This window comes from Apteryx rowi, unplaced genomic scaffold (assembly GCF_003343035.1).
Source record: "Apteryx rowi isolate R43461 unplaced genomic scaffold, aptRow1 scaffold_118, whole genome shotgun sequence".
Taxonomy (NCBI): Eukaryota; Metazoa; Chordata; class Aves; order Apterygiformes; family Apterygidae; genus Apteryx; species Apteryx rowi.
The window spans coordinates 1,338,636-1,364,555 of record NW_020447397.1 but is presented as its reverse complement, the minus strand read 5'-3'; the positions used below and the strand labels follow the sequence as shown (position 1 = coordinate 1,364,555).

Genomic DNA, 25,920 nt, shown 5'->3' with positions numbered 1-25,920 from the left:
CTTTCCTGAGGAATAGCTATTAAAAAATTTTTTTTATTTGTATAAGATTGAACCTGAATAATAATCATGATTGCTTAGTTTAACGCATTTCTTAAGACTTCCCACTTATTTTTCCTTATCAGGCATATCAGCCAATAAGTAATAAAATAAAATAGAGTAGCCTAGAGAACCTGCTTGCCTTTCTATAGGTGCAGTTCAGTTGTTTTCCACTAGCTGTCACATGTGGACTACCATTAAATCCCCCCAAACGCTGGGTAGAGGGAAGTACCAAGACTATAAACTACTAGTTTGTCAACATATATGTGCAGACAACTTTAATGATTTATTTGATTAGGCTTTTCCGTTCTTAAATCAAATGATTTTTCAAGCTGCAAACAGCATTATGATATATTTGGGTTATACATTGCTTTTCATGCTTAAACAAATACATTAAGTAGTAATGAGAACCTTGATAAAAAAACTAAATTCATGCTATAGTATTTCTTATTACAATCTAATAAACAGCAACAAGTATTTGCATTGTAAACAGGGATGCTACATAAATATTGTACTGCTGATAAACTCTGATGACACAAAACAATAAGAAAGAGAAGAATTACTAATAGCTACTGCTAGCGCTTTTTTATTCCATAATCCTTTTTGTTGAACTGTTGAAAATATTAGTCAATATTCCATTGTCTATGCCAGTGACAGGTAACATTTTTAGCCATTACAACATAAAACTTGAAAAAAGCGTTAGTGCAAAACCAGAAAAAAATCCTGTTTCCACATGAATCAGTGGCAGTTGTGTCATGGTAGGAGTTAACTAGGATATTGCAAGTGACTCATCATTCTGGAGGTGCAAGGAGTTACAGTGGGAAACATCACCTAGAGGCCCAAGATGGGATATTTTTTTTTTTTTTTTTTTAAAGGACCAGACATGCTAGACATCACAGCTATGAATATGATACTAGCAGGTAACTGAGATCCTAGCAGGTATCTAAAAATCGTTACGAAACTCGCAATTGTGACTCATTTTCCAAAGCTTGCTAGCTATCTCACAGAAAGGGACCAGCTGTCCCAACCTACGGTCCAGGATGGATGCGTGTATTTGTAAAGTGAAGTGTGGGCTGCCAGTGTCTTCACTGCTATGTATCCAAGCTGGATTAAAACTAGCTTGGCAACGCCTACACATGCTGCAATTACTGCATCTCAGTGGTGTGCAGGCAGCAGCTTCAAGCTAAGGTAGGGTCTTCTTACCCTAAAGCTTTCTAGAGTTGCATCTGTGATAAATATTTCAGTGGGTAAATCCTAATGGACAGGGATGGTGATAACCCAGGTAAATTCTTCTCCCGTACCAACCCTACTAGGTACTTTTAATGGAACTTTACCATTATTCCTAAAGAAATTTTGAAGACAAAAACCAATGTATTAATCAATCACTGAAGAGATCACCTGGAATCTAATTTGCCATGTATCTTGAAGCTAGTAAATGTGTCTGGATTTACATACACATTCAAGGAGGTATGCTTTTTGTTGTGGATTTTTTTTTTCTTTTTACCTTGGCAGGAATTTTAGCAGGATGATTTTCTAGAATTAATCTCTTCAAGTGAAGAATCCAAAGGCGTTTTTCTTGCTGTGACTTTGCCTGTTAAAAATCGTAGCAACATGAGAAAATTCATTACTGCAATATGTAGGATCAGGAATAGCACACGGCCATCAGGCTAAGCACAGGGCAGGGAAGTCTGTCATACCTGGACAGTATGCTGCATCTTGGGATTTTTGTAGTGGAAGACGCTAAAGCTAAGTGGTTCCTTTGGTATTACTTCAACAAGCATAAGATTCCCACACTGTAACAGGCAAAAATGTGAGTCATGGAGGGGTTTCAAGGAGATCTGGAGACAGCACATTACAACTTGCTTTCTGACATACCAATATGTGAGCTTTGTATGTAAACATTTCGTCTCTCTTTTTTGTAATAAGCAGCAGCTTGTCAAAGAGGAACAACGTGCGCTCGTTTTTGGCTCGCTGAATGCGGAATGTCCCTTCCAGCACCAGCTCCCCGTAACTCGTGAGGTCTGGTCCTTTCCAGTTAGTGAGTAAACTTTGTATCTCCTGCAACAGATTGAAAAAGAACAACCAAAGTTCATTCCAGATGTCATCTTTATTTAAACGAAGTTTCAAAAAGGTCTGCTGTGGCCGTTCCAAGTCTCCCATATAATGGTGAGCATTGGTCAACAGTATAAAGTCACCACATAAAGGTTAGCAATGGTAAATGGTATAAAGTCACCCCACAAACGTACTGAGGCTGCTAGGTACGGTGCAAACACTGCAGCCAGGTGCCTCCAGGACCAACACTAAGCCCGAACTAACATGCTCTCCTAGCATGCTCTGGTTACTTCTGTGTAGACCCAGCAAAGAGCACTGAGCTCCCCAGGGCAGCATGCAGAGAAGCAGCACAAACCCATCTCCCTTGACTTGCGGTGATGGAGAATTAACTCTAAGTCAGCCATCAGTCTCTCATGCCTGCTCCTCTCTCCCACGCTTGTCCCTAAGCAGTCCCTCTTAATGTTTCCCTCCCTCCCTAAGTTGTGTGGTCCCCAACTAGATGAATTGTAATCCTATCTCCATACCTTGTAGACCCATCACAGATGATGTCTCTGGGAGGTACTCAGAAGAGATGTTTCCCAGAAGACTAAAGGACACAGTGATCTGACCAACTGATCATTTGAAGATGCCAAGATTTATTTGTATTGCTAACGTTTTATATACATACCATAGATATTTCTCACCTTATTTATCACTTAAAAAAAAAAAAAGCTGGAGAAACATGTAAGAACTTTATAAATCTGTGTTACTTTGTTACGACTATTCTTGTTTCCTTCAGTTGCTTGCTTCTTCTGTCACTGGCACAGACATTCGATTTATGCATGGTGCAGCAAGCTCTAAGAGTAGATTGAACCTTAAGTCAGGCAATCTTTAAAAATGTCCATCTGACATTTACCCTGGCTGTGTTAGCAAAGCAGGGCCAAATTTCCTTGTCCTAGGCTGGTCTCTCTAGGACATGACTCTTTAATACCGCATTCAACTACAAAGACTTGTTACTATATTTGAAGCATAAAGCGCACATTGGAAAAAAAAATGCATACAGCAGCATACTTTGGGCTATACACAAGACAGCTAAAAAAAGAATAAACATAAGTAAAAGTTGTATTTGATCAGATCACTCCAGTAACTTGTAAATAAGTGAACATAAAGCACTGACTGATTTCACCACTTTGAGGGAGACTGTGCAGGAACTGCTGCCACAATTCTTGCAGAATTACAGACAAATGGCAGTGTGATAGCTCACAGAAGACCTATCCTTATGACTGCAGAAACAGATTTTACTGTTAAAAGGAGTAACCACAAACATAAACATTTTCCACAACTCCATATATTTGCCAGCTCTGCTCAAGAAATTACRAAATTCACTTATTCAAAAGCCTTTGACCCTCTTTATTGCTAAATATTACTGGTTATGATTATTCAGATTTATAGCAAACTGTTTGTAAAAGATGTTAGTATGTATTTCCAGCAAGATGTGGCAAAGGTTACACTGTTGCAGGCAAGACATTATCAAATGTAACCCTGTTCCCCTATATATAAACAAAAGAATGAGGGCCAATGCACACCATTTATGTTAAAAAGAAATAAAGGAACAAACATGACATAGATTTCAGAAATGGTGTAAGCCTGTTACTTGCTCCTTTTTATATACTAAAAACAATCAGTTTTCTTAAAGCAACAAAAAGGCTGCTGATGAAAATGTAATGTAAAATGGTGATTCACTGGGAAGTTTGAAACAGACTGATGGTTCTGTAAAGATTCTACAAAATAGCTTGCTCTTGATGACAAAAATTACTCGAATAGCTTTTGTTTTTTTCCTCAAGAGTTCCTTCATTTGAAGTGAAGTTAGCCTTTTTCTAAATAGCATATTTCTAGGTTTATACTTTCCGTAAAGCAACTGATAATGAGTCTTCAGTAGCCCAAGAGGAAGGTACTTAAACAAGTAGAAGCCCAAGAAATGTCTCAAAACAAAATTAATCAGCACAAGAGGGAGAAATAGGAAACCACAGGATTTCTGAACAAAGACATGCCCTAGGGTTGTACAGCAGTGGTGTACAACTGAGGGAAAGGAAGAAAGAAAAGTTATCTTATGTTCCAGATTACTGCAAAATAAATGCTTTACAGGATGCTGCTTGTAGGGTAGAGATTTCTGAGATTTTCCTGCAGCAGCTATGACCATGCTTTCTAAGATCAAACAGCCAGAGGCATACTCAACAGGAGCCTAAATTATGACTGACAAAAGATAAAAAGAAAAGATAAACTAAAAAATGCTGATGGCATATTTATTGACAGAAACAGCTCAAAGAAACACCAGTAAAATATCTTTGGGAACTTACTTGAAGCCTGATGGCATGCTCATGTTTCCTCTTCATGTCATTTATATGCCATGCCACTCTCTGCATTGTATCTATGGCATCTAGCACCACATCATAGCCCTCAGTGTCCTTGTCAAGGTGGTTTTCTATTTCCTAAGATAGGAAAAAAAATCCAATTATTTCCAAATAAGTTTTCCAATCAGATATAATACTGACTGTACCTTTATCTGTACTATGTTGTCTTTGCATCAAAATCACACAAATGTGTCATTTCTGCCTTTTTTACTATTGCAGGTTGTTATCAATTTGGTTAACACAAGATGATTGACAAAGCAAAGCCTTTTTAGTCAGTTTAGTACTCATCCAGAAGCTGATGTGAACACAGATGCAAGAAAGAGAGCAAGGCACAGAAAGAGACCTTTTCAGACAACATTTAATGGCTTTCTGAAAACACAGAATGTATCTACACGCTTACAAAATACTGATGAAATTAGACTGGGCATTACATTAGAGTTGGAGAGAAGAAAAGCACCAGACATTTTAAATAAAGGTCAGTGTCTTTACACTTCACTAGAACATGACTCTGTAATAGGAAACATATGTGGAAAACGTTAACAATAAAGCAGGAATTTCCGAAACTGTTGCTTAACTCAATTCACTGGCTATGGAAAGAGTTCCCACTTCCTCAATCATTCCTCTCCACAAAAATCTTACCAATCAGGGGTGTTTATATGTATTTATTTCTTCTTTCAGCTACCCCCAGCATTGCAACATGTGGAAAAATACTGTTTCTCATTGGAACAATAAGTTTTTCTACAAAACTGTTTATTCATGACAATAATCTCCCAAACAACTTCAAAATTACAGACCTGCTTAAAAAAACAAAAAAACAAAAAACCCCAACACACACACCTGATTATTTGGACACACAGGCTGATTCAATGCATCTAAAACAATTGTTGTATATCCCCCATTCAGAATGCATGCATATGTTATGAAGTGATGAAGATACAAAGAGTCTCCATATGTAAAAATTGAATACTCACAAAAGTTTAAGTGTCTAAAGAAATACAGAATTGTTCCAACTGCCAAATCTTGTAAYAGAGACAGGAAAATAGAAGTCCTGCAGCCCTTAATGGAAGGTATTTCTAATGGATGCTTACATGCAAAAGTAGGTGGTACTTGAGGATTCGCTGGACAGGTTTTAAGAGATAGGAGCCCAGGGGCAAAGAGTGTTGTAGAGCTTCTTGCCGTTCTCTAAAGAACTTGGCCAGCATCTTGTTCCTCATGCACTCTGTTAACACAGCTACTGACCTGAAAATATCAAACATAGATCTTTAGGACACATTGTCTCCACAGGTCTGTAGATAAAGTCAAGAATTGTTTCTGTCTTCCCTTGTAAAAGGGGCAGCAGGTTCCTAATCCAATCATTGCCCCCCCCCTTTTTTTTTTTTAAAGTTTTCTTGTGCTTTCAATTACGTTTTCCTTTGACATGCAACCATTCTCTCTTACCAGTGGGAATTACATATCCAGAGCACTGCAAAATGAGACCATCGTGGCAATGAACGACAAGAACAGTCAAAATAAGCCTTCAGATGAGCATTTTTTTGCTTTTCATTGTAAGTTAAGGGAAAAAAAAGTGAACTCCCTGTCCCGCCTCCCAGTTTGTAAGGGGGTGGGGGAGATATTTTTCGAGTGGGCTGAAACTCTCATTACATACACATGCCAAGGGACATATCAAGAAAGGGAACCCAGAATTCCTACCTTGGGTAGTTGGTGCAGTACTGTGTATATATGTGGAAATCTTCACTCTGCATGGGGAGAAAAAGGGTTTCAGATTCAGATTTTGTCAAAACAATACAAAAATTTCAGCATCAAACATTTTTCATTTGGTAATGGAACTTCAGCAGTACTGCTGCTGCTGTTATTCTGATTATCCTCTATCCTCTCCCCTATTGATGGATCATGACCATCTTTGATCACTTCCTTTTCCCATCTCCTGACCACATACCTGAGCTCACACCTCTCTACCTGCCCAGGTAAACAGTCTCTGAAATACCTACCACACTTCAAGTTCCTGCCCTCTTGAGTAAAGTCAAACAAAGCTAATTTTTTCTATGAGCTTTCACATGAAAAGAAATAAACTGCCCAGTTTTCTATATTTCTTTTAATCTTTTTTTCTGCATTTATTCTGCCTTTTTTTACTGATTTGCTGGTATACCTTAAAAACAACTCTGTAGTTCTGTTCAGTGTCTTCAATTCCCACTCAAATCTTTCAATCCCATTTAGATCTAGCTCTTATACCTCTACTTTTTAACTTCTTCTGATTTGCAGGGCCCCTAAAAGTTTGCCTAGGAAGGAAATTTCCAGTGAAACACTGTAGAGCACATTTAAACCCACAGACTGTGGTCACTGGCAGTAGTTATTCTCTTCGGTCACCTTTTGCGGCTCCCTTAGGAGCTGTGTGCACATGACAGGCAGACACCCACTAAATGAGATCAACTTCTTTGAGGACAGGGCAACTTATTCACTTCCCATATTTATGTAATAAAATACAGCAAGAAATAAAGAGTAAGAAATTTAGCTTACAAATCAGATACAAATTGGTGTGAAAAACAAAACAAAACCCCATAACTGAACACTGTGTTACAGTTGCTACACTTGACATGAGAAAGACTGATCTAATGTAATACAGCATTATTGTATGTTCCTTACTTTACATCTTACATAAAAAGATTGCATTTAACATGCTTAGAAGGAGCAGCAGCTAACATATATGTGCAAGACAAAGATGGTGATGTCAAGACATCTTCTGCATTTCCTGATCAATGAATCCTCRCACCATAAACCTATTTATTGAATTTCATTCTAATGAAAGGTCATTCAAGGAGTATGCTCTTTAGGAAAACTTAAAAGAAAGCTGAGGCCCTGTGACATACAGGGAGAGAGGGAGTGAATTTTAAGTACGATTTTAAAGATGGAGTGTCCTTCTGTGGGCTAGGTTTGGGCGTGCAGCTGTGGAGATAAATGGCTTTGTAGAGAGCATCTAAGGTCCTTTAAAACAATCAATGCATCAAAAAAACCCACAAACCACCCCAAAACAAAAAACCACATCACCCTCAAGCAACCAACATGCACATGCCTAGTTTCATCCATGTTAAAGCACACACCTGCAGGCTGGGAGAAGTTTTGTAGCATATGCTCACCATGTGATTTTTGAACTGCTGTGAGTACTTTCACATTTGAGCACAGTCTAAGCATGAAAATTAGAAGCCACAAAAGTGATTTTTTAATTATGACTCTGTGGAAGCAGAAAGTTATTACTGAAAATAGTTTGTAACTAGATGTATGTGTGTTGCCACACTTGCCTGTCACAACAGAATTGCCCACTTAATGCCGATGAGCTTCTTAAGAGTCAGTGCCAGAGTTTCATTTCTTTCTTCCTTGGCCTAAGGTTCGTTCCTAACCATCACCGTTTTATTCTGCGCAAGACTCTGGAAACATTCCTCTGTGTTTTAAGTTTCCATCTGCCTATCAACTTCTATTGCAAATGATATGTAATTTCTGCAGCTTGTTGTTGTCCTAAAGACCAAGAAAGCACTTCAGGACTGTGAAGTGTTTCTAAAATCTATTACTTTTTCTTTCCTGAGCCCTAGACTGGTAGGAAACAATTCTCTGGTAGCAAACAAGGCCCCAATCTCCACTTGAAGCTTCTTCAAAATGGATTCTGATGTACTGCAACAGCAGCCATGCTCCACGAGGGTTTTTTCTTCTCAGCAGCAGCTCATGAACAGAGAGACCAAATATCTGTTCCCTCACAGAAGGCAACAATGGCTGCACTTCATGCTCTGAGGAGCAATATTATGGGGGAGAGGGCTGGCGCAGGCTAGGGGTTTTGTTTATCGTTGTTGGATTTTTTGGCTATTCATCAGACAGAGCAAGCTCAGTCAGTAATCTTCCACATTTCCACCAGCAGTCTTCTCTTCTCCCCTCATCTTTCTGTGTCTTTCTTGTAAACCACATTGCGCCACTTATTTTTCCAATGAGCAGGTATTTTTAAAGACCACATCTAAATTAGGCGCTGCTCAACATGAGCAAAAGGTACTGCAGTTCATTTCAGCATCTCTTACTGGATTTTAATATCTGCTGTTCTAAAAAAATAACTCAAGCAAACTTCTAATACGCCTTTCTCTGGGAAACTGCAATCCCCATTTGCTCACTGGTGTGCTGTAACCTGCTATCACTTTAAACTGCTCCTATTTTAGGAACCAACTAGTTAAATTTAGTCCTGATATAAATACAGTTAAACAATTAAGCTTAGCCTTTCATGCTTGGGCTAATTTTGCTGTTACTGCTAGTTGTTATGGTGGTTTACGTACGCCCTGTGTCCACACCCAAAGACAATGAGCTTGTGTCATAACCTATTAATGTTCATGCTTGGAACTTACAGCTACAGCTAAAAACCATCTCAGCTCAAACTAAGAATTAACAAACCTCAGGCTGCTGCAGACATTACACCGTGTAATTTTCTTAGGCAATCATTACCAAAGTAGCTAGCGCTCATAATAAATCAGGGTGCTAAAGAGAAAACACTATGATGACATTCAGTATGATGGAAAAGAGTGACTTAATTTATATACACATATAATAGTATAAAGTTTTTGTTTAAGGGATTTTTGGTGTAAATTATAATATATTCCCATGGCTACAATCACAGAATAATGCAATTTATAGAACTACTTCATAAGCAAAGCTCAGAATCAGAAAAAATTTTGTGACAATTTTTATGTATGTGTGTATATAGATGCATCTCTCTCTCTCGAGAGAGAGAGAGAGAGAGAGAGAGAGGGATACACATTATATATATATATGCATATATATATTTTTTCAGCTCTTAAATATACTCATGTGATTGTTCTGCTTTTCAAACAAAATGGAAAAGAATATCTGTTGTGAAATTTTAACAACTGAAAGCATTACTTGTAAAACAAACAAGACCAAACATTTTGGGTTTTCAAAAAGGATTAAGCACGCATTCCCCACAAAGTCAACAGCAAGTCTGAAATCCCCAGAAGCTTTTTCAGAGCCTCTTTCACTTTTTCTTTCTTTTCCTGCCCAAAGTTGAAACTATTTTAAATGAGATTTTTGGTTTTAAATGAATTTTAGCCTAGCTATTAACCGGAACAAACTTTTATTCTCCCCCCAACACATTTCTCATGCCCTCAACCCTTTCAAAAGCTTTAAGAATAGTTTTTCAAACAACCTTGTTTTCTGTAGAGGCAAGACTCAAAAATTTCAAACTGCACCTACCTGTACATTCACTTCATTTCACCACAGTTCATTCATCAGAAACATGAAACTATCAGATTGCATTTAATTTTACTGAGCTATGTAAGCATAACACCAGTAGAAAGTCAATCGCATATATTTTGCCTTCAGAATGAGATTGTTGAGACTCATTCAAACTTATGAAGCTGGTATGAATCAACACCACACGTATTCCTTAGGCCCCAGGAGGATTCATGCGAATATGAGGGCCGAGCATAGAGAGGGTAGCCAATATAGCTGTAAATTTGCATTTCATGACTTAAAAGAATCCTGATCTCTTAGAAACACTGAACATTCAGTACAAGTAGAACCCAAGCAAGTATTTTGTGTAAACTTTTGCAGGTTTATTTCCAAACACAGCTCACCCATACAGTTTAGCAATTATTTTGTTCCCCGCCACCCCCCTGGTCAAAGGATCAGGACTTGATGATAAACAAATCCATTCCACTAATCTAAAATACACCCTATAATTTACACGCCAAAAACTACTTGACTGCTCATCTTAAGACTCAGTAACCAAGCCACACTGTTCAGGACGGTCATTCTCCCACAGACTGCACAGGTACCGAGCACTTCTGCATATTCAGAGAAGGGACTTTCCGTTCTCATGCTCAGCTGATTGTATCTACTTTACGGCTGACTCCACAGAGAGCACTGTACTACTGGGAGCACCAGGGCACAAGCCCTGCAGGCTAAAGCCAATGCTGTGAACTGTGTTCAGAAGAAGCAACAGAAAAGTCAAGACAGAGATGGATTTCATGCATTTCTGTCAATACTTTCAACGCTGTAAGAGAAACCCCAGCTATGCTAATCAGTATTTCTTTGGATAGTCTCATCCTTACTCAGCTTCAAGGTCATTATGGTCATGTCAACTGTCTTCAAACCAGGTTTAAAACGATCTCTGCCAGGAGACTGGAATCACTCCAAGTGGGCCCAAAGCTGATATGGCAGAGGGTGCAAAAACTGACACCAATGCCAAGACTTCGTCTGCACTGACTACGAGTCACCCTGAAGAGCAAAGCCAAGCACAAGAAAATACCAGCTATACTTAGCTTGTCCTCTATTGCTGAATCAATTCACTTTGCATCTCCTACACATGAAGTGAAATGCCAAACACATGGCTACATCCCTGATCTTCTCTCAACTCCTGGTGCACTGTGCTTTTTTATAGTCATAAAAGGTGCTTTTAAAGAAAATGGAGACAAAAGCTGAGCCACAGCATAAGCTGAAGCCAGTTGCCTGGATCTCCTCTTCGTTAAAGAGATGCTAGATTAGAAGTAATTCTCCCTTCCCCCATGTTTAAGCTGTTGGTTTGTGTTTCAGAAAACATATGTTCTGAATTTCTGGGGTGCCGAGTGAGAAGAGCAACTGCCAAAATTAAGCTTTCCTCTACAACTCCTCGCTGAAATGTAAATGTGTGGAATACTGAAGTCAATCTTCTAATTAACACTGGCATCATTACAATGAAAATGAAAGACTCCAAGTTGGCAAGAAAACACATAAACAGACTTTTATGTGAATAATAAAGCTAGAGTTAAACTTGCACTGGAACCCTTTTATCAGCCTCTGATTACAGTTACCAGCAAAACATCTCCAAGACATTTAATGTATTAAATTAATAGAGTTCTTCTATAGACAGAGGCAGGACCACAGCTGGTAGAAACTAAACTAGTACATCACTACCATCAGTGGCAGGTTATTTCAGTGCAGCAGCCATCCCACAGTGTTTAAATAAATACCCACTCATGATATTTGCATATTGGGGCAGATACTTAAAAGGTGGCAATTCAAAGTTTGACACACACAAAAAATTCTGTGCTTTTTACCATTTGTGTCTCTATTTGCCTGTAGGTTATTGAACTAAAAGATCTAGAAGCAGAGGGATTTAATACAATGTTGTATGTTGTTATTTAATATTTATTTAGTGTCATAACTTTGCATAATTACTTCATCTGTTAGGGAGTTTTATGTTACTGACTGGTTCACACCAAAGACATTTTGCTGAAGTCAACAAACAAGAGCTGCCATTTTAGGAGGTATTTACTTTGGTAATTCTGCACTATAACCATTAAGATAAAGACTTAAATCCACAATTATGAGTCTTTGCTCAAAACGCACTAATATGATTTGATAATCTTTGGCATATTGCATTTCCCTTACAAGTTGCAAGTCTGTCTTTATTACTCAAATGTTAATGTTATACATAGGAAATATGACACGTGATTGCGTGAGGGGAGTATAAACTGCTATACATCAAATTTTATTTAGCAAAACCAAATGATGAATTCAAGTTCAATGACACAGTTGGTCAAATATGGACCAACACTAGACCTAACAAAATTAAGCTCACTAAAAGCTAATGTAAAAGATGTTTTCATGAATATCAAACATTTCAGTTCCAATAAGCTCCAGGGTTACTTTAACCATAACTATCCTGTGCTATACAGGCAAATAAACTTTGTGTCATTTCACATGAATCTTGAAACAAAAAACAGCTATTACATAATCAAATTTCAATTTCTCAGCTTCATGAAATGCAAAAACTAAACACAGTACCTACAGTGAAAAATTGATTATACATTTAAATTCCTAAATTAAGATAATTAAAACTGAATCAGTAGGGTTAAAAAAAAAAAAAAAAAAAAAAAGGGCTTTAGAGTTACAGCTAGGATAACCTGAGTGCAGTTCCACTGAAAACATTAAGAAAAATCTCCAGTGGAGCTACATTCATCATCTAAGGCTGTGAGCTATGATTTCAGTATGATATTATCCCTGTGCTTAAGTTACAGCAAAGATCTAGCACACTCAAAGCAATCAAACAGTAGATGGCAAAAGTCCTATACGGATTTAAAGATTGTACACTGCCAAAAAAGGCAGTTTTATTTCCACTGCTCAATGCTGGGAAGACATGAGCAACCAAGAATGGACAAGCAGAGTCTGTTAAGACCTCCAGCAGTTATTGTAATGACATCTTCATGGCCAAAAAAAGAACAGTGGGGTATTTTGGTATGGTTTGATTTTGCTTTTAAGTGTTTGCATTTGTCTGGATGAAGTTAGAAGACTGCTTCTTAGGACTGCAATCTCTAGCAATTTCTGAGCCATCAGGCAGTTGCCTGCCAATAATACAAATGCTAAAAGCATTTGACTAGGGAGCAGAAAGCACAAGCAATGATATGCAGATGGATTTTGGAATTAATGGCCAGGAAGTTTAATCAGGAGATTCTTTTCAGATGGCCAACATGAATGAAGGAGCAACTTTTTACTGGACTTGCAATCATCACTTGCACTGCCTCTGCTTCTTGCTTCAGCTAGGAGCAGTCCCAGTGGCTACAAACATGCAATATGACAGAAAGTCTGAAAGACCCAACAGCTCCAAATTGCGACATCTGCAAATATCCTGAAGGCCTTGCAGTCAAGGCTTCAGCACAGGAACAACTTACATAGCAAGGTACCACAACAGTGTCAACCCTTTCTCTAGCAGAACCCACAGTGACACCTGAGAACCCTTACCTGTGAAATGTTCCRGTAAAAGCATCAAATCATAGGGTAGTTTATGCTGAATGGGACTTCTGAAGGTCATCTAGTCTAACCTCTTGCTCAGAACAAGGTCAATTAGATCAGATTGTTAAGGTACTTGCCCACTAGAGTACCAAATATCTCCAAGGATCAAGATTTTACAACCTCTGTGGAAGTCTATTCCAGTGTTTGACCACCCTTTCATGGTTAAAAAAAAAAAATATATATATATATATATACACACACACACATATATATGTGTGTGTGTGTGTACACATTTTATTTATATATATATTTATATATATATATATATGAAAAATTAAATCTAATTGGAATTTCTCTTGCTGCAATTTGCGTCGACTGTCTCTTATCCTATCATTGTGCTCCTCCAAGAAAAGTCTGGCTTTGATATCTCTATACCCTCCCACTAGGTAGTTGTAGACAGGAATAAGTTTTCTCCTCAGCTTTCTCTTCTTCAGGGTCAACAAATTCTGTTCTCTCAGCCTTTTTTTGTGCACCATGTTTTCCAGTCCCTGACCTGCTGGCTCACTCTAGTAGGTCAATGTCTGCCTCCTAACTGAGAAGTCCAAAATTTGTCACAGTATTCCATAGTTAGTCTCCCAAGTGCTGAATAGAAGGAATTAGTTCTTCCCCTCAATCTGCTGACTACACTCGTGCTAATGCAGCCCAAGATACTGTTGACCTCACTGCAAGGGCACCCTACTGGCTCATGTTCAACTTGTTGTCCACCAGGAACCCCAGGTCTTTTTCTGCTACCCTGTTTCCTAGCCAGCTGGCCCCAGCCTGTACATGGGGYTATTCCACTGCAGATGCAGGACTTTGCATTTGCCTTTATTGCATTCTCTCCCCTCCAATTTAACATAGGCTACTCAGGGTGATAACAACATGCCGCAAGCCCCATTGCAACATGATAAAAATACATCCTACTTTTGTAGTAGCGGTGCCAATGCTAATATCTCTCAGTGCTTAAAAAAGATCAGTTGCTAGATAAATAACAGCTTGCTTTGAGCTTGCTCAAACTCAACTGAAGCAAGTAATCCAGTAAAACTGCAGCACTAAGCTGGTATCATCACTTTTCTTTCCAATGAAATCCCCATGTCACAACAGTGCCAAACAAAATAGAGCAGCTTAGTTAATCTTAAGTCTTTTGTGTTAGAAACAATTATTAGACCAATTCTTTTGTTTTATGAGTGCTTGGTGCTGGCAATACTGAGTCTAGGACAAAGACCAGAACATCGCACAGGTTACTTTTTAAAAACAAAGAGAGGCAAGCGTATCTATAGAGAGATTATCTAAATATAAGTGACTAGATCCCCCCTTTCTGCTCTTCCTTCCTCAGAAATGCCACCGAGATGGCATTATTTCTTGACACATTTGGCCTCTACAAATTCAAGGCAAACATGGGTTCTATGGTAAAGCCTGCAGTGAGTTAGAGGCATCTGAAGTTCAGATTACTCAATATCTTGTTGTCCTACATGTTATAGCCATTCCCCTTCTTCTTCCTGACTGGCTCTCCGGGTTTCCTACAATGAAGGACACTACTACCACCTACCTTGGTTTCATGCACCTGACAACTTTGCTCTCTCAGTACCTTCTGGGTTCTGAATTATGCAGTAGAATAACAAATAGGATAAAAAATTCATAGTATTTCAGAGACACTGAGATTTGAATCCTAAGGTTGGACTTTAGGCCATCCCCATTAAAAGGGAAATTAAACACATGGTTGCTGGAATTAGAAAATGCATCTCAGAAAACAATATGGCCACAAATCCGTTAAAGCTATTGCCTTTTCTAAAAATTCAGCCATACAGTATACCTTGTCAGCTTAAAAACAAAAATAACTGCTGTGCCACCGAGTCACCTACATTAAAAAATGGGGTGGGAAAAAAAAAAAAGAATCACTGTGGTATTCTGCAAAAAACGAAGTCCTAAAAATGAACCCTAGATCAATAATTCCATCAGTTCAGATACATTTCTTGAAGAAAACAACACTTTTTTCTTGATTTTTTTAATGCAAACCAGGGTCATATCACTACTACTTGCTAAGAGAAATTATTTCCCTTTCCATAGATTTGCTAGCTTTTCTTGGTTGAAATCATGCAAACTGACAAAATTAGGTCCTCAAAAATTAATAAATTAATCTTATTCTCCTATACTATTCTGCAACAGCTGTTATGCTGCACTTACCTTGGAAACAAAACAGTCTGCTATAGCCACAGGGTCATTTTCACAGTTTTCCAAGTCTTGCAGAAGTTCACTAATAAATAAAGAACAAGAAAAGGAAAGACCATTATGACATAGCTTAGAATAGGCACACCTATGTATTCAGGGCCAGACACAGCTCCGTCATTTGTTGCAGTGATGCCCAAAGCATATATGTCGCAGTGAGTCCTAGAGAGGGAACTAGAACTCCTTTGAGTCCCCAGTGTCCCACCCTCCCCCCAGTAAACTGGCTTCTGTAAACAGTCCTCTTTGCTTCTTTTCAAATTATAATAACCACTGCATTTTCAGCCAGGGTCAAAACTGGACTGAGTCACACATAGTGTTCTGCTGTTTCCTCCCACATAAAACACAACTGTATTTTAGCTCTACTCAGTGCTGCRGCCAGTGCTCCTTCTCCTTTATGGGTCAGATATTCATATTCAGGCATGCACAGTCACATAACATCTTCATGTGTATGATCAAACAGATATTTTTTCTTATACACAGTCAAGCTGTTACCTGCATACGCACAAAAATTCCAGTTCTGACACCATAACATGTGATTAAAATACAGAACTGCATATCTTTCTACCAACACTTTGAGCCACATTAAATTGCCTTTATGAATGCCTCACTTGATTCTAACAAATTCTGCCTTCATAACAGCTGCGGCCCTGGAATACCTACCCCTTCAACAAACTAGCAAAATCAGATGACCACTAGACTTTATGGTCTCTTTCCCCTAGACATAGAGCCATTGGGGTTTTTTTGTTTGGAGGGAGATGAGGACACTGAGGAAATGGTAGTCCCATATAGTTAAAAATTCAAGTCACCATGACGGCCATGGAACATTGATCTCCTAAGCAAAGCTGAGTTCCTTCCTTCAGATCAACAGTTCTTCTACAATACTCACATTGATGAAGCTGAATAGTTATTTAGTTTGTACATCAACTAGCACAGTCAAGTGAAACAAATATAAACCATACTGAAGTACATGTCCTGTYCTGTAATGACATTCTACGTTCTAGGAGCTTTCCTTGACTGAGGCAGATGAGCTAGTCTAAAAAAAMCACAAATGTGAAAGAGGGATGTATTACACGTACAAGAAGAATGGTAATAAGTTCACCAAGGAAAACTTGTCTACCTTTAGTGGGTCTCTTCACTGAAGGAAAATGGTTAGCCTGGAAAAAGTTTTCTGGAAGCTATAAATTCTACGTGCATAAAAATAAAACCCTACTGAGAGGATTTTATATTTTTGACATGCCAAGCAGGAAATGAATTCATTACAAGAGGAGCAAAGCAATAAAAGAACATGTTCACTATTGTATGAAACTCAGTTCTTGGAAGCTGATTCAATGAAAGAAAGATAATTCAAGCAGAAGAGGAAAACCTCAAAGGCCTCTCCTTGGTTCTAACATTCTTTAGAGTCTTACTGAAAGATGCATTCAGAAAAACAAGAACAGAAACTGAATTTTCTGCCAAATGGTTCTCTATAGAATCTTTTTTAGATCAGATGATTTTTTTGTTTAGTGCTACTTTTTTTCCCATTTCACAGATGGCTCCCTGCATTAATTTCGCGTAAGATTTCCTAAGCCTGTATCTAGGGAACTACCCTTTTCCCCTCTAGGCAGAGGCAATTTCCCTGCTTAAGTAAGAAAAGTAGTAAAATGGAAAAGTTTCATGACTTGTTCTTTGCTTCTTTAATTACTGGAGGAAAGAGAGGGAGAAAATGAGTAGTCACAATGATCATAGTATAACAGACACACAACTCAGGTTCACTGGTCACTAAGCCAGTATGGATAGCAATAATATAACCCACACACCTCAATTTCTCCCTTCACCAAAATGGGGATGAAAATATGACTCTTGCTTGATACCACACATTCATGAAGGTCCTTTAAATCAGCCAACAAAAGAAGTTGCTGTAATGCTGAGCATAAATCTTAATTTTATTAATTGACTGTTTTCTGCAAATGAGTTTTGGAAATAACACCAAATGCACTGAACAGGCCCAGAAGATTCCTGCTGTGCAGCCAGCAGACATTCTCCTGATGGCTTAGGATACATAGCATCCATTAGCACTTTTTTCCTACAGGTCTCCATTAATACCATGCTATTTTTTCCTTACAGGATATGATAATGCTGCATTTAAAGATTTTCTATATTCTTGTAGTTGAGTCCATCATGCAATAAATGAGTCAATAGTTTGTGTCTTCAGCACAAGCCCATTACAAAGGAATACTGCACTTCTAACAGTTTTGTTAGCTGTATTGCAATATCTTCTGTCTCATCTGGCTGATAAGAATGGGATTGGTAAGAGCAGCCTGCCACTGTGTAACAACAAACAAATCAATCATGCCCAGGAATCCTAAAAAACTTAAATAAATCCCTATAATATCAAGCTGACATGTGAAAGAGCAAATCTATTATTTTAGGCTACATCTAAGTACCTGACACAAAGCAGTAAAAACAATGGAGAGAAAGCAGAAGCTCTCTTCACCTATATAGCCAGAGCTTTTCCACTGTTCACGGATAAGCAACACAGCTCTCAGCATCCGTGATGCACTTAGGTTAATTGCTCATGCAGCAAGAGAGTGCAAAGAAGTGGAACTCGTTGCTCTTGCAGCTGAATAGCTAAAAAACTCAGACTGAAGCATGCCACAAATGCCAGGGCTGTTTAAGACCATGTCACTGAGTTATACAGCTGGAGTTATTATGGGCTGGAAAAATCTGAATCTGCACAATCTTAATCAACAGCTAATATTAACTGGCTTGGGAACAGAATGGTAAAAAGAAGAAGATGGACAATTTTTCATGCAATGCTTTCATTATCATTTCAAGTCAAATGAATAAAAGTCTCATGGCAATGTCTCTCAGGATATTTTGATTTTGAAGACAAAATTCTGTTATCTTCCACCAATAGGTGAGGACTTTCAAAGTGACAAAGTGCAGATTAGTATCAAGCTGTTAGATATGGGAGGTTGAGAGGAATGAGATGAACACATTCATAGCTCTGCAAATAACTAGCATATTTGCACACACTATTGAAATGAGGCACATTTTCATTTTATTTATCATAAATCTTCACCACACTATTTTAAAACAAGACATGAGAAAATTTTTCCTCCTCCTTCTTGATCTGAATTGGAGAAAATGAAAGACGATAACAACAGGTATGTAAGAGAGGCAATTTTGGTGGGATGGGAGGAACAGAAAGAGTCAGGAAGTGAACATTATTTGTCCTGAACCCAGGACAAAAACAGTTGATCACTGAGTACTGTGCATCTAAGCAGAAACGCTAAAGTAACTGAAAAATTTCATCCTCTTGATGCCTAACAGAGCACAACAGTCAAAGTACAAAAGGGACAGAGCAAGCACAGTCTGGTCATAATGGTTGAATACTTCCATCATATCAAAATATTTGGAAAATGAATCTGAAGACTTCAGGCTTCCAAAAAAACAAAAACAAAAAAAACAACAATCAAGCGAGAAATTTAGCCTTGGCATTACTTAATTGCCACAAAAATCYTGTGGCCAAAAATAATTTTTTTACACTCAAAAAACTACTTTTCCATTAAAGGGGAGCACTGATAGGTTTCTTGAAGGCTCTTCATGACAATGAGTCAACTGTTACCACCATGAAGCTCAGAACACAGGAATTTCTGAATATGGCAGAGCTGTAGAAAAGAGCCCTGCCCAGTATTCACATACTTTGCAGTCACAGCTCTTCGGGTGCTCAAGTCTGGCCAACAGCGATGGACAAAGCATGTGCAAGACCTGGTCTGCAGCACAGTTTTCACCTTAGCCTCCCACTGGTGTGGCCGAGTGTTGCTAGAAGCACTAAATCCATGCACATTTCTCCCATTTCAGAAGCAAGTTGTGGTATCTGGTCACAGATGGAGAGTTTATCCTAAATTGACACTGGAGAGAATCTCAACAGGAGAGGCCAGAGAAGAAAGGCACCAAATGCTGACTTCAAGAAAATTTTCTCTTTCCATCTAACTAACAAAATAAAAAGCAGGGAAGCTTTTCCCAAGCAACAGAGACTGGGGAAATACAGTCAGTGCTTCTGCCTTAAGAAATAGCTTTCCAACAAGAGACTGCAGTGACAGGGCTAGCAGTTAGTGTCATGATCATCATTTCTGCCATTTGATGTAATACCTAAAAATCAGAATTAGTTTAGCTGAGAGAAATTTCCATTTACTGGAATGGTATTTCTCAGATTTATAAAGTCCACAGAATTCCAAGACTAAAACCTTCCATCACTGATAAAACCTATTGTGTACAAAAAAAACCACTTTCCAAAGTGAAATGAAAGCTACCTCTTTCTCAAACATTCAAGGGTATAAAAGTCCACACATCAGAAAAATGGACATTTTAATGACCATGTTTTTCTCAACTTTGAATATGGCTATTCTGAAAGTATAAAATCATGCTCACAAAAAGTATCTGAAATTACTAGAACAGAACTGTCAGATGGAACTTTTGCAAAAGTAAAAATAAATAAAAAGACTCTAGAGTACATTTAGGACCCAGAAGCTACATGCCAAATTTCACTCAGGAGTGAACTTTATCCTTGAAGCTATATTAGGATCTACAATGAAAGTGTTCACTCTTAAAAGCTCACAATTTCCATGCAGAATTTTAAATTAGGAGGCCTGACATACATTAGTTATTTACTAGAAACTTTGGACAACTTTCCAGTGAGTTTTAACCATTTTAACATACCAATCTCTAAAAGTGCCCAAAGATTTTTTGTTTGTTTGTTTTAACCTCTGCAAATCTTTTTTTGCAACTCAATTTTCTGTATAATGATTGATCATACTAAAAAGTATGTTTATTAGCTAATATTTGCAATGACATTGGTATAAATGTGTCCTAACTACCAAGTCTGCCATTTCTCTATCTTTTGAAGGATCAGAAAATACAATGGCCAGGACTTTTTTTTCCATTCTACGTCTGCTGGGAAGCTGTCAGCTCACAGTCATTGTCTTGTGGCTCTAAAACATCATGATCAGGCTACTGCTATGTATTTTCCATCATGTTATATATTCAGGCAAGTCAGATGTTGTAGCTGAAGCAGCATACAGCAGCTTTCCTGACAAGCATGTTTGACCAGCATCCCAAACTCTGCAGTAGCTGTTTAGGGTTTCAGGAAAACATTTTTAGGTTTCATCATTGTCCCTAAAGCTCTAAATAGATCTACCTCCATTCTTCCCTCTGATACTGAACCATGATCCCCAGAAGCAGAAGTATTTTAAAGTAGCATCCCATGATGAAAAGATATTGATGAAGATACTCTTTGACATGAGTCCTTCCCTTCAGAATGCTCTTCTGATTCAATGAAAATATCTATTGACCTCCAAAGAACACAACAGTTTGAGAAGTCTTTTGCCCACTACAGTATAGCTAAGAGAACTTTTCAAGAGCTGACATAACAGAATMACAGAATCGCTGAGGTTGGAAGGGACCTCTGGAGATCATCTAGTCCAACCCCCATGCTCAAGCAGGGTCACCTAGAGCACGCTGCACAGGATTGTATCCAGGCGGGTTTTGAATATCTCCAGAGAAGGAGACTCCACAACCTCTCTGGGCAACCTGTTCCAGTGCTCTGTCACCCTCACACTAAAGAAGTTTTTCCTCATGTTCAGATGCAACTGTCTGTGTTTCAGTTTGTGTCTGTTGCCTCGCGTCCTGTCACTGGGAACCACTGAAAAGAGTCTGGTCCCATCCTCTCGACACCCTCCCTTCAGATACTTGTACACTTTGATAAGATCTCCTCTCAGCCTTCTCTTCTCCAGGCTAAACAGGCCCAGCTCTCTCAGCCTTTCCTCATAAGAGAGATGCTCCAGTCCCCTAATCATCTTTGTAGCCCTTCGCTGCACTTGCTCCAGTAGTGCYACATCCCTCTTGTCCTGGGGAGCCCAGAACTGGRCRCAGTACTCCAGATGKGGCCTCACCAGGGCTGAGTAGAGGGGGAGAATCACCTCCCTCCACCTGCTGGCAACACTCTTCCTGATGCACCCCAGGATACCATTGGCCTTCTTGGCCACAAGGGCACATTGCTGCCTCATGCTTAACTTGGYGTCCACCAGCACTCCCAGGTCCTTCTCAGCAGAGCTGCTTTCCAGCAGGTCARMCCCCAACCTGTACTGGTGCATGGGGCTATTCCTCCCTAGGTGCAGGACCCTGCACTTGCCTTTGTACATTACAGTATTTTTTTTAAGCCGGATACAAAAGACACGGAAACTTTATGTCATTATATGTCACATTGATTCATTAGAATGTTCAAGGTTCAGTTCTTTTTGATAAGTACTTCAAATATTTTCATACATAAATCAAAGTAACTCAGTTTAAACTAGATTAGGAAAGTTATGCTTTTCTATACAGGAGGACTGTGACAGTGTGCTCCTTCCCCCCCTCCCCCATGATGTGCGCTTTCCCCCTCGACCTGACCTCCCTGTAAACAGCACATATGTAGGGGCTAATTCAGCATGCGCCAACTAAGACCCGTCTAGCATGCAAATATGACTATGAGTCAATCATCTCCCTCCCATAAATAGGGGGCAGCCCAGAGCCCATTGAGCTCTCCTGCACGGCAGCGGGCTGCACTGCAGAACCTCCTCTTGAGCAGGGACACCTCTCAAGGTTACTCCTTGAGGCTGAGAGATTCCTTACCCACAACAGATCCTCAGTAAGTGATTAATAGCATGCTGAACTTTTGCGAACTTTGCGAAACTTTGCTAAATTATCTCTCTGATTAATTGTGCGCATAATCCCTTAGACATAAACCATTGACCTGAGACTAGGATCAGATCCAGCCACACCCAGGCTCCTCCAAGGAGGAGTTTAGAAAGCAAGGAGGTCTAGTCTGAACCTCGTGATTCAACAGGAGGGTCCCCTTCGCACACACTCCTTTAGACATGAACTGTTGACCAAGTCTGGGACTAAGATTGGATCCAGCTGCACCCAGACTCCTTGCAGAAGGAGTTTGGAAAGCAAGGGTCCCAGGTCCCACACAATCTGGCACTATCTAGTAGAAGCAAGAGAAATTTTACTTCAAGTTTCCAATAATGCTAAAATCCCATTCGCAGAGCTTTAGAGAAGTCTGTAAAGATACACAACAGAAGTGTTCAATAAATGGAAAGGTACCTGAACATAGAGTTTTGGCAAATTAATTTAAGGAGGCCCTAGCAGTTTAAAATTCTACAAAAGCCAGAGGCGATCAGTATATATCTGCACACAAAAGTAACCAATATAGCAGAAACAAAATGATGTCTCTTTAGGAAGACAAAAATTTCATGCACAGTGGTCTTGCATTAGGCTCAGTTAGAACACAAAGCAGGTTAAGCTTAAATTTCTGCAAATACTCAGCATGAAACAGAAAACAAAGTAGATGAAGACCACATATGATTCATAAAAATCAACAGTTAAGCAAACTGATATGAATAAAGACTGCCTAACCAAGTTTCAAAACCAACCCTGCTGAAAATCAAAGAAATACCATTTCCCAATTTATATTCCTTGGATATATTAAAGTGATAGAAGAGTATTTGTTTGGTTTGCTCCCTCCCCATTAACACAGGCTATTGACCTGTTTTCATTTAGTCAAATATTCCTTTACCTGTTGAAACAATAGATGTCCCGTATGTTTCCAAATAGGGCTGATCGCTCTTCTGGCCCCAGGGAGAGCTTGGATTGGTCACTGATGCAATCAAGGTAATCCTGCAAGAGGAATGAGAAGGATGCCTTAGACATTCCCTCCTTTTCTAGATCAGTAAATGGAGCTGTCTTTAATTGTGCAAGATGAGTTCCTTCATATCGGTTTCACATTATTATTACAGTAAACCCTTCGGTAGCCCCTCTGTGAACAGTCATTCTATTATGAAAGGTAACAGTACTTATCTGTTCACTGAAACCAAGAAAAATAACAAAAGATTGAATGCTAAGTTATAGTCCTTAAACTGGACAGTGAACATTCCCTCTTGCTGCTGATATACAAATGTATTCAGGTTTCATTCACCATGACAGCTTAATTGATCATTTAACTGGCTCAAAGACAAAAGAAATGGAAAAATAAAAGATGAAGAATGTAATTTAATGGAGTCTTAGCAACAGAAAACCTATACAGTCAACAGCACAATGCACACAAGCAATAGAAGTTCAGAAAAGTAACCACTACAAGAGGCTTCTTTCTTTTAAAACCCTAGCTGGAAAAAAAAAGCAGACTTTGTAGAGAACAGGAGATCTCACTGTATATATGTTAGTGTGCAATTTCAGCACACAGAGTTACATTGCAATGTATATATTCTTGTGAAGGCTCACTCTCACTTTTAGAAGTGTGATGGCATCACATCCAGTAAATTTAACTGAATAGGAACAAGACAGTTCAAGGAAAAAAAAAAAAAATCAGGTCAGCATTGTTCTTGTAGAACAACAACTTTCCTATATCTTCCCTCAGTTTGATAAGGGCTCAACTCCCCAAAGTGCCACCTTTCATTCTGCTGTTGCTACAGTATTAAAATTTCTCAGATATAGGGCAAACAAATCCACTTGACTATTTAACAAATCACAACTCATAAACCAAGAAACCCAATGGGCTGCCACATTCATGAAGAAATTCTGCTGGAGGAAGGATAACAATAAAGGAAAAGGGAAAACAGCTGAAACAATGCAAAATAAAAATAAATAAAATCCCTTAGCCTAAGGTTAGACAATGTGGTGTGGCAATCTACCAAAAGCAACACAGCATTCCACAACGCTACAAGGAAGGAACCCTGAAAAACGTCAGCTAGACCATGAAAGGTTTTACAATATAAATGCATTCCAAAGTCAWAAAGAAAAAAATATTACAGAATGCATGCATTGGACAAGATTTATTCTTTGTAAATCCAGTGAAGAGAGAGGGTTTGAATCAGCCATTAATCTGATCTCCAGATTTTAGATGTCCTCATGAGGAAGGTTAGGAGTTGCAGTGCTTGAGTGTCCAGACTCATATCCTTCTTTCCAATTCAAATGGTGTCAGCAGAGGTATAGGTGTAAGCAAGAACCAGGTTTAGACAGCTGCCCCTAACCCCCAAYCATAATACTCAGTAGTCAACATTCAGTCTTTCATTAAGCTTAAAAGACAAATTGGAGATAATTAATACCTTTAATTAAATGCATCACTCACTGTCATCATAAAACAGCATTTTTTGACAACAGATGGGAAAGAAAATGACCCTACACAAAGGCCACCTCAGCGTCTTTAAAAAGGACATCYATACTTTACTTTCTCTCCTGGCAGACAGCAGCCTTGTAGTCCAAGCCTGTTCTTGAAATACATTTGTGCAATAAGTCATTGGAACTGCATTCCTGGGACTCCCTAATTGTGGTTGGCTTTTTATTCATGCTCAGAAGCTGAATAAGAGTAAAAGGTTTAAGAAGYCTGGTGATGCAGACAGGATTGCAACATGCAATGCTCTAAGTCAAAGAGCCAGAAGTAAATGCAAGACAGATTCAGGGCTACTCTGGGGCAGTTTTAGACTGTTCTTTTTCTGCAGAATGTAAAGAAACCCAACAAACAAGAAGAAGAAAACCCACAATAACATACCATTTCTGCCCACTACTAACACAAATCTGCATAAAAAAAACGAAGAACAGGAAAGCCCCAGTGGAATCCTGATCCTCTGAGGACACTTTTAGCGCTGCAGGAGAAAATGCAACAGCATCCCAGGGCGATACAACAGGGGAATGGAAAATGGTAGCAGAGGAATGGAAACCTCACACAGAGCAACTCCATACAGTGCATTCATCATACAAGGAGGAGTTACTTTCAAACTCATCCATCTCAGCATAGCTGGAACTTGGATTTCCTCAGACTAACAATAGCTCACAATTATTTTTTCCAGTATTCTTGCARACAGTGTTATAAGCCTGACCTGTTTTGTGTTCCCTTTGTCCTCTCATCCCAGTTTTACTCCACATATATACTTTTTTTTTTTTTTTGTCTTTTACCAAATCTTAGTAAGAAATAAGGAACTAAGCACTCTCTAATGCTTCTGCCAGGAAAAAGCCTGCAGGTGCTTTGGCAGTTTTCCAGCATTCCAGTAGCATATGCCAATATTAGGTTATACCACGTACCCACAACTTGTCTTCTATTTCACTAAAAGTTTCTTAAGACTGTATTTCAGGCTCCCTTCTCCTCCTTTCCGCTTGCATAGAGTAAGGGAAGCTGGTTATTTGTTAAAGAGGTTTAGAATTACGAGGTACCCAGTACTTGTACCTTGCCTCACACAATTCAGGAATCGCTCAAGTTTCTGGGACTGCTTTCATGTTCTAATCTTTTATTTTTGCTAATGATTCGAGGCTTGTGCAACAGTTCAACAGCTACTGACATGTTTACGTTGCCGCTAAATGTGTGAGCCAATACCTGAGCTAGATAGGAACTGTCAAATGTGGTACTGCCAGT

General features: G+C 38.9%; 1 protein-coding gene across 4 annotated transcripts in view; it reads right to left on the bottom strand.

The window, feature by feature from the left end:
* PLEKHG1 (pleckstrin homology and RhoGEF domain containing G1) overlaps positions 1 to 25,920 on the bottom strand; it is a 104,481-nt gene that overhangs the window by 12,447 nt on the left and 66,114 nt on the right. For 3 of the 4 annotated variants that reach the window (XM_026083779.1, XM_026083762.1, XM_026083771.1), the window contains 8 exons: positions 23,095 to 23,195; positions 15,456 to 15,525; positions 6,168 to 6,214; positions 5,567 to 5,717; positions 4,425 to 4,556; positions 1,912 to 2,094; positions 1,734 to 1,829; positions 1,541 to 1,627 (listed from right to left, as the gene is read on the bottom strand). In XM_026083779.1, the coding sequence (XP_025939564.1) occupies positions 1,541 to 1,627; positions 1,734 to 1,829; positions 1,912 to 2,094; positions 4,425 to 4,556; positions 5,567 to 5,717; positions 6,168 to 6,214; positions 15,456 to 15,525; positions 23,095 to 23,195 (867 nt within the window). The remainder of the gene's footprint in view (positions 1 to 1,540; positions 1,628 to 1,733; positions 1,830 to 1,911; positions 2,095 to 4,424; positions 4,557 to 5,566; positions 5,718 to 6,167; positions 6,215 to 15,455; positions 15,526 to 23,094; positions 23,196 to 25,920) is intronic. The other variant, XM_026083790.1, reaches the window with a different exon arrangement.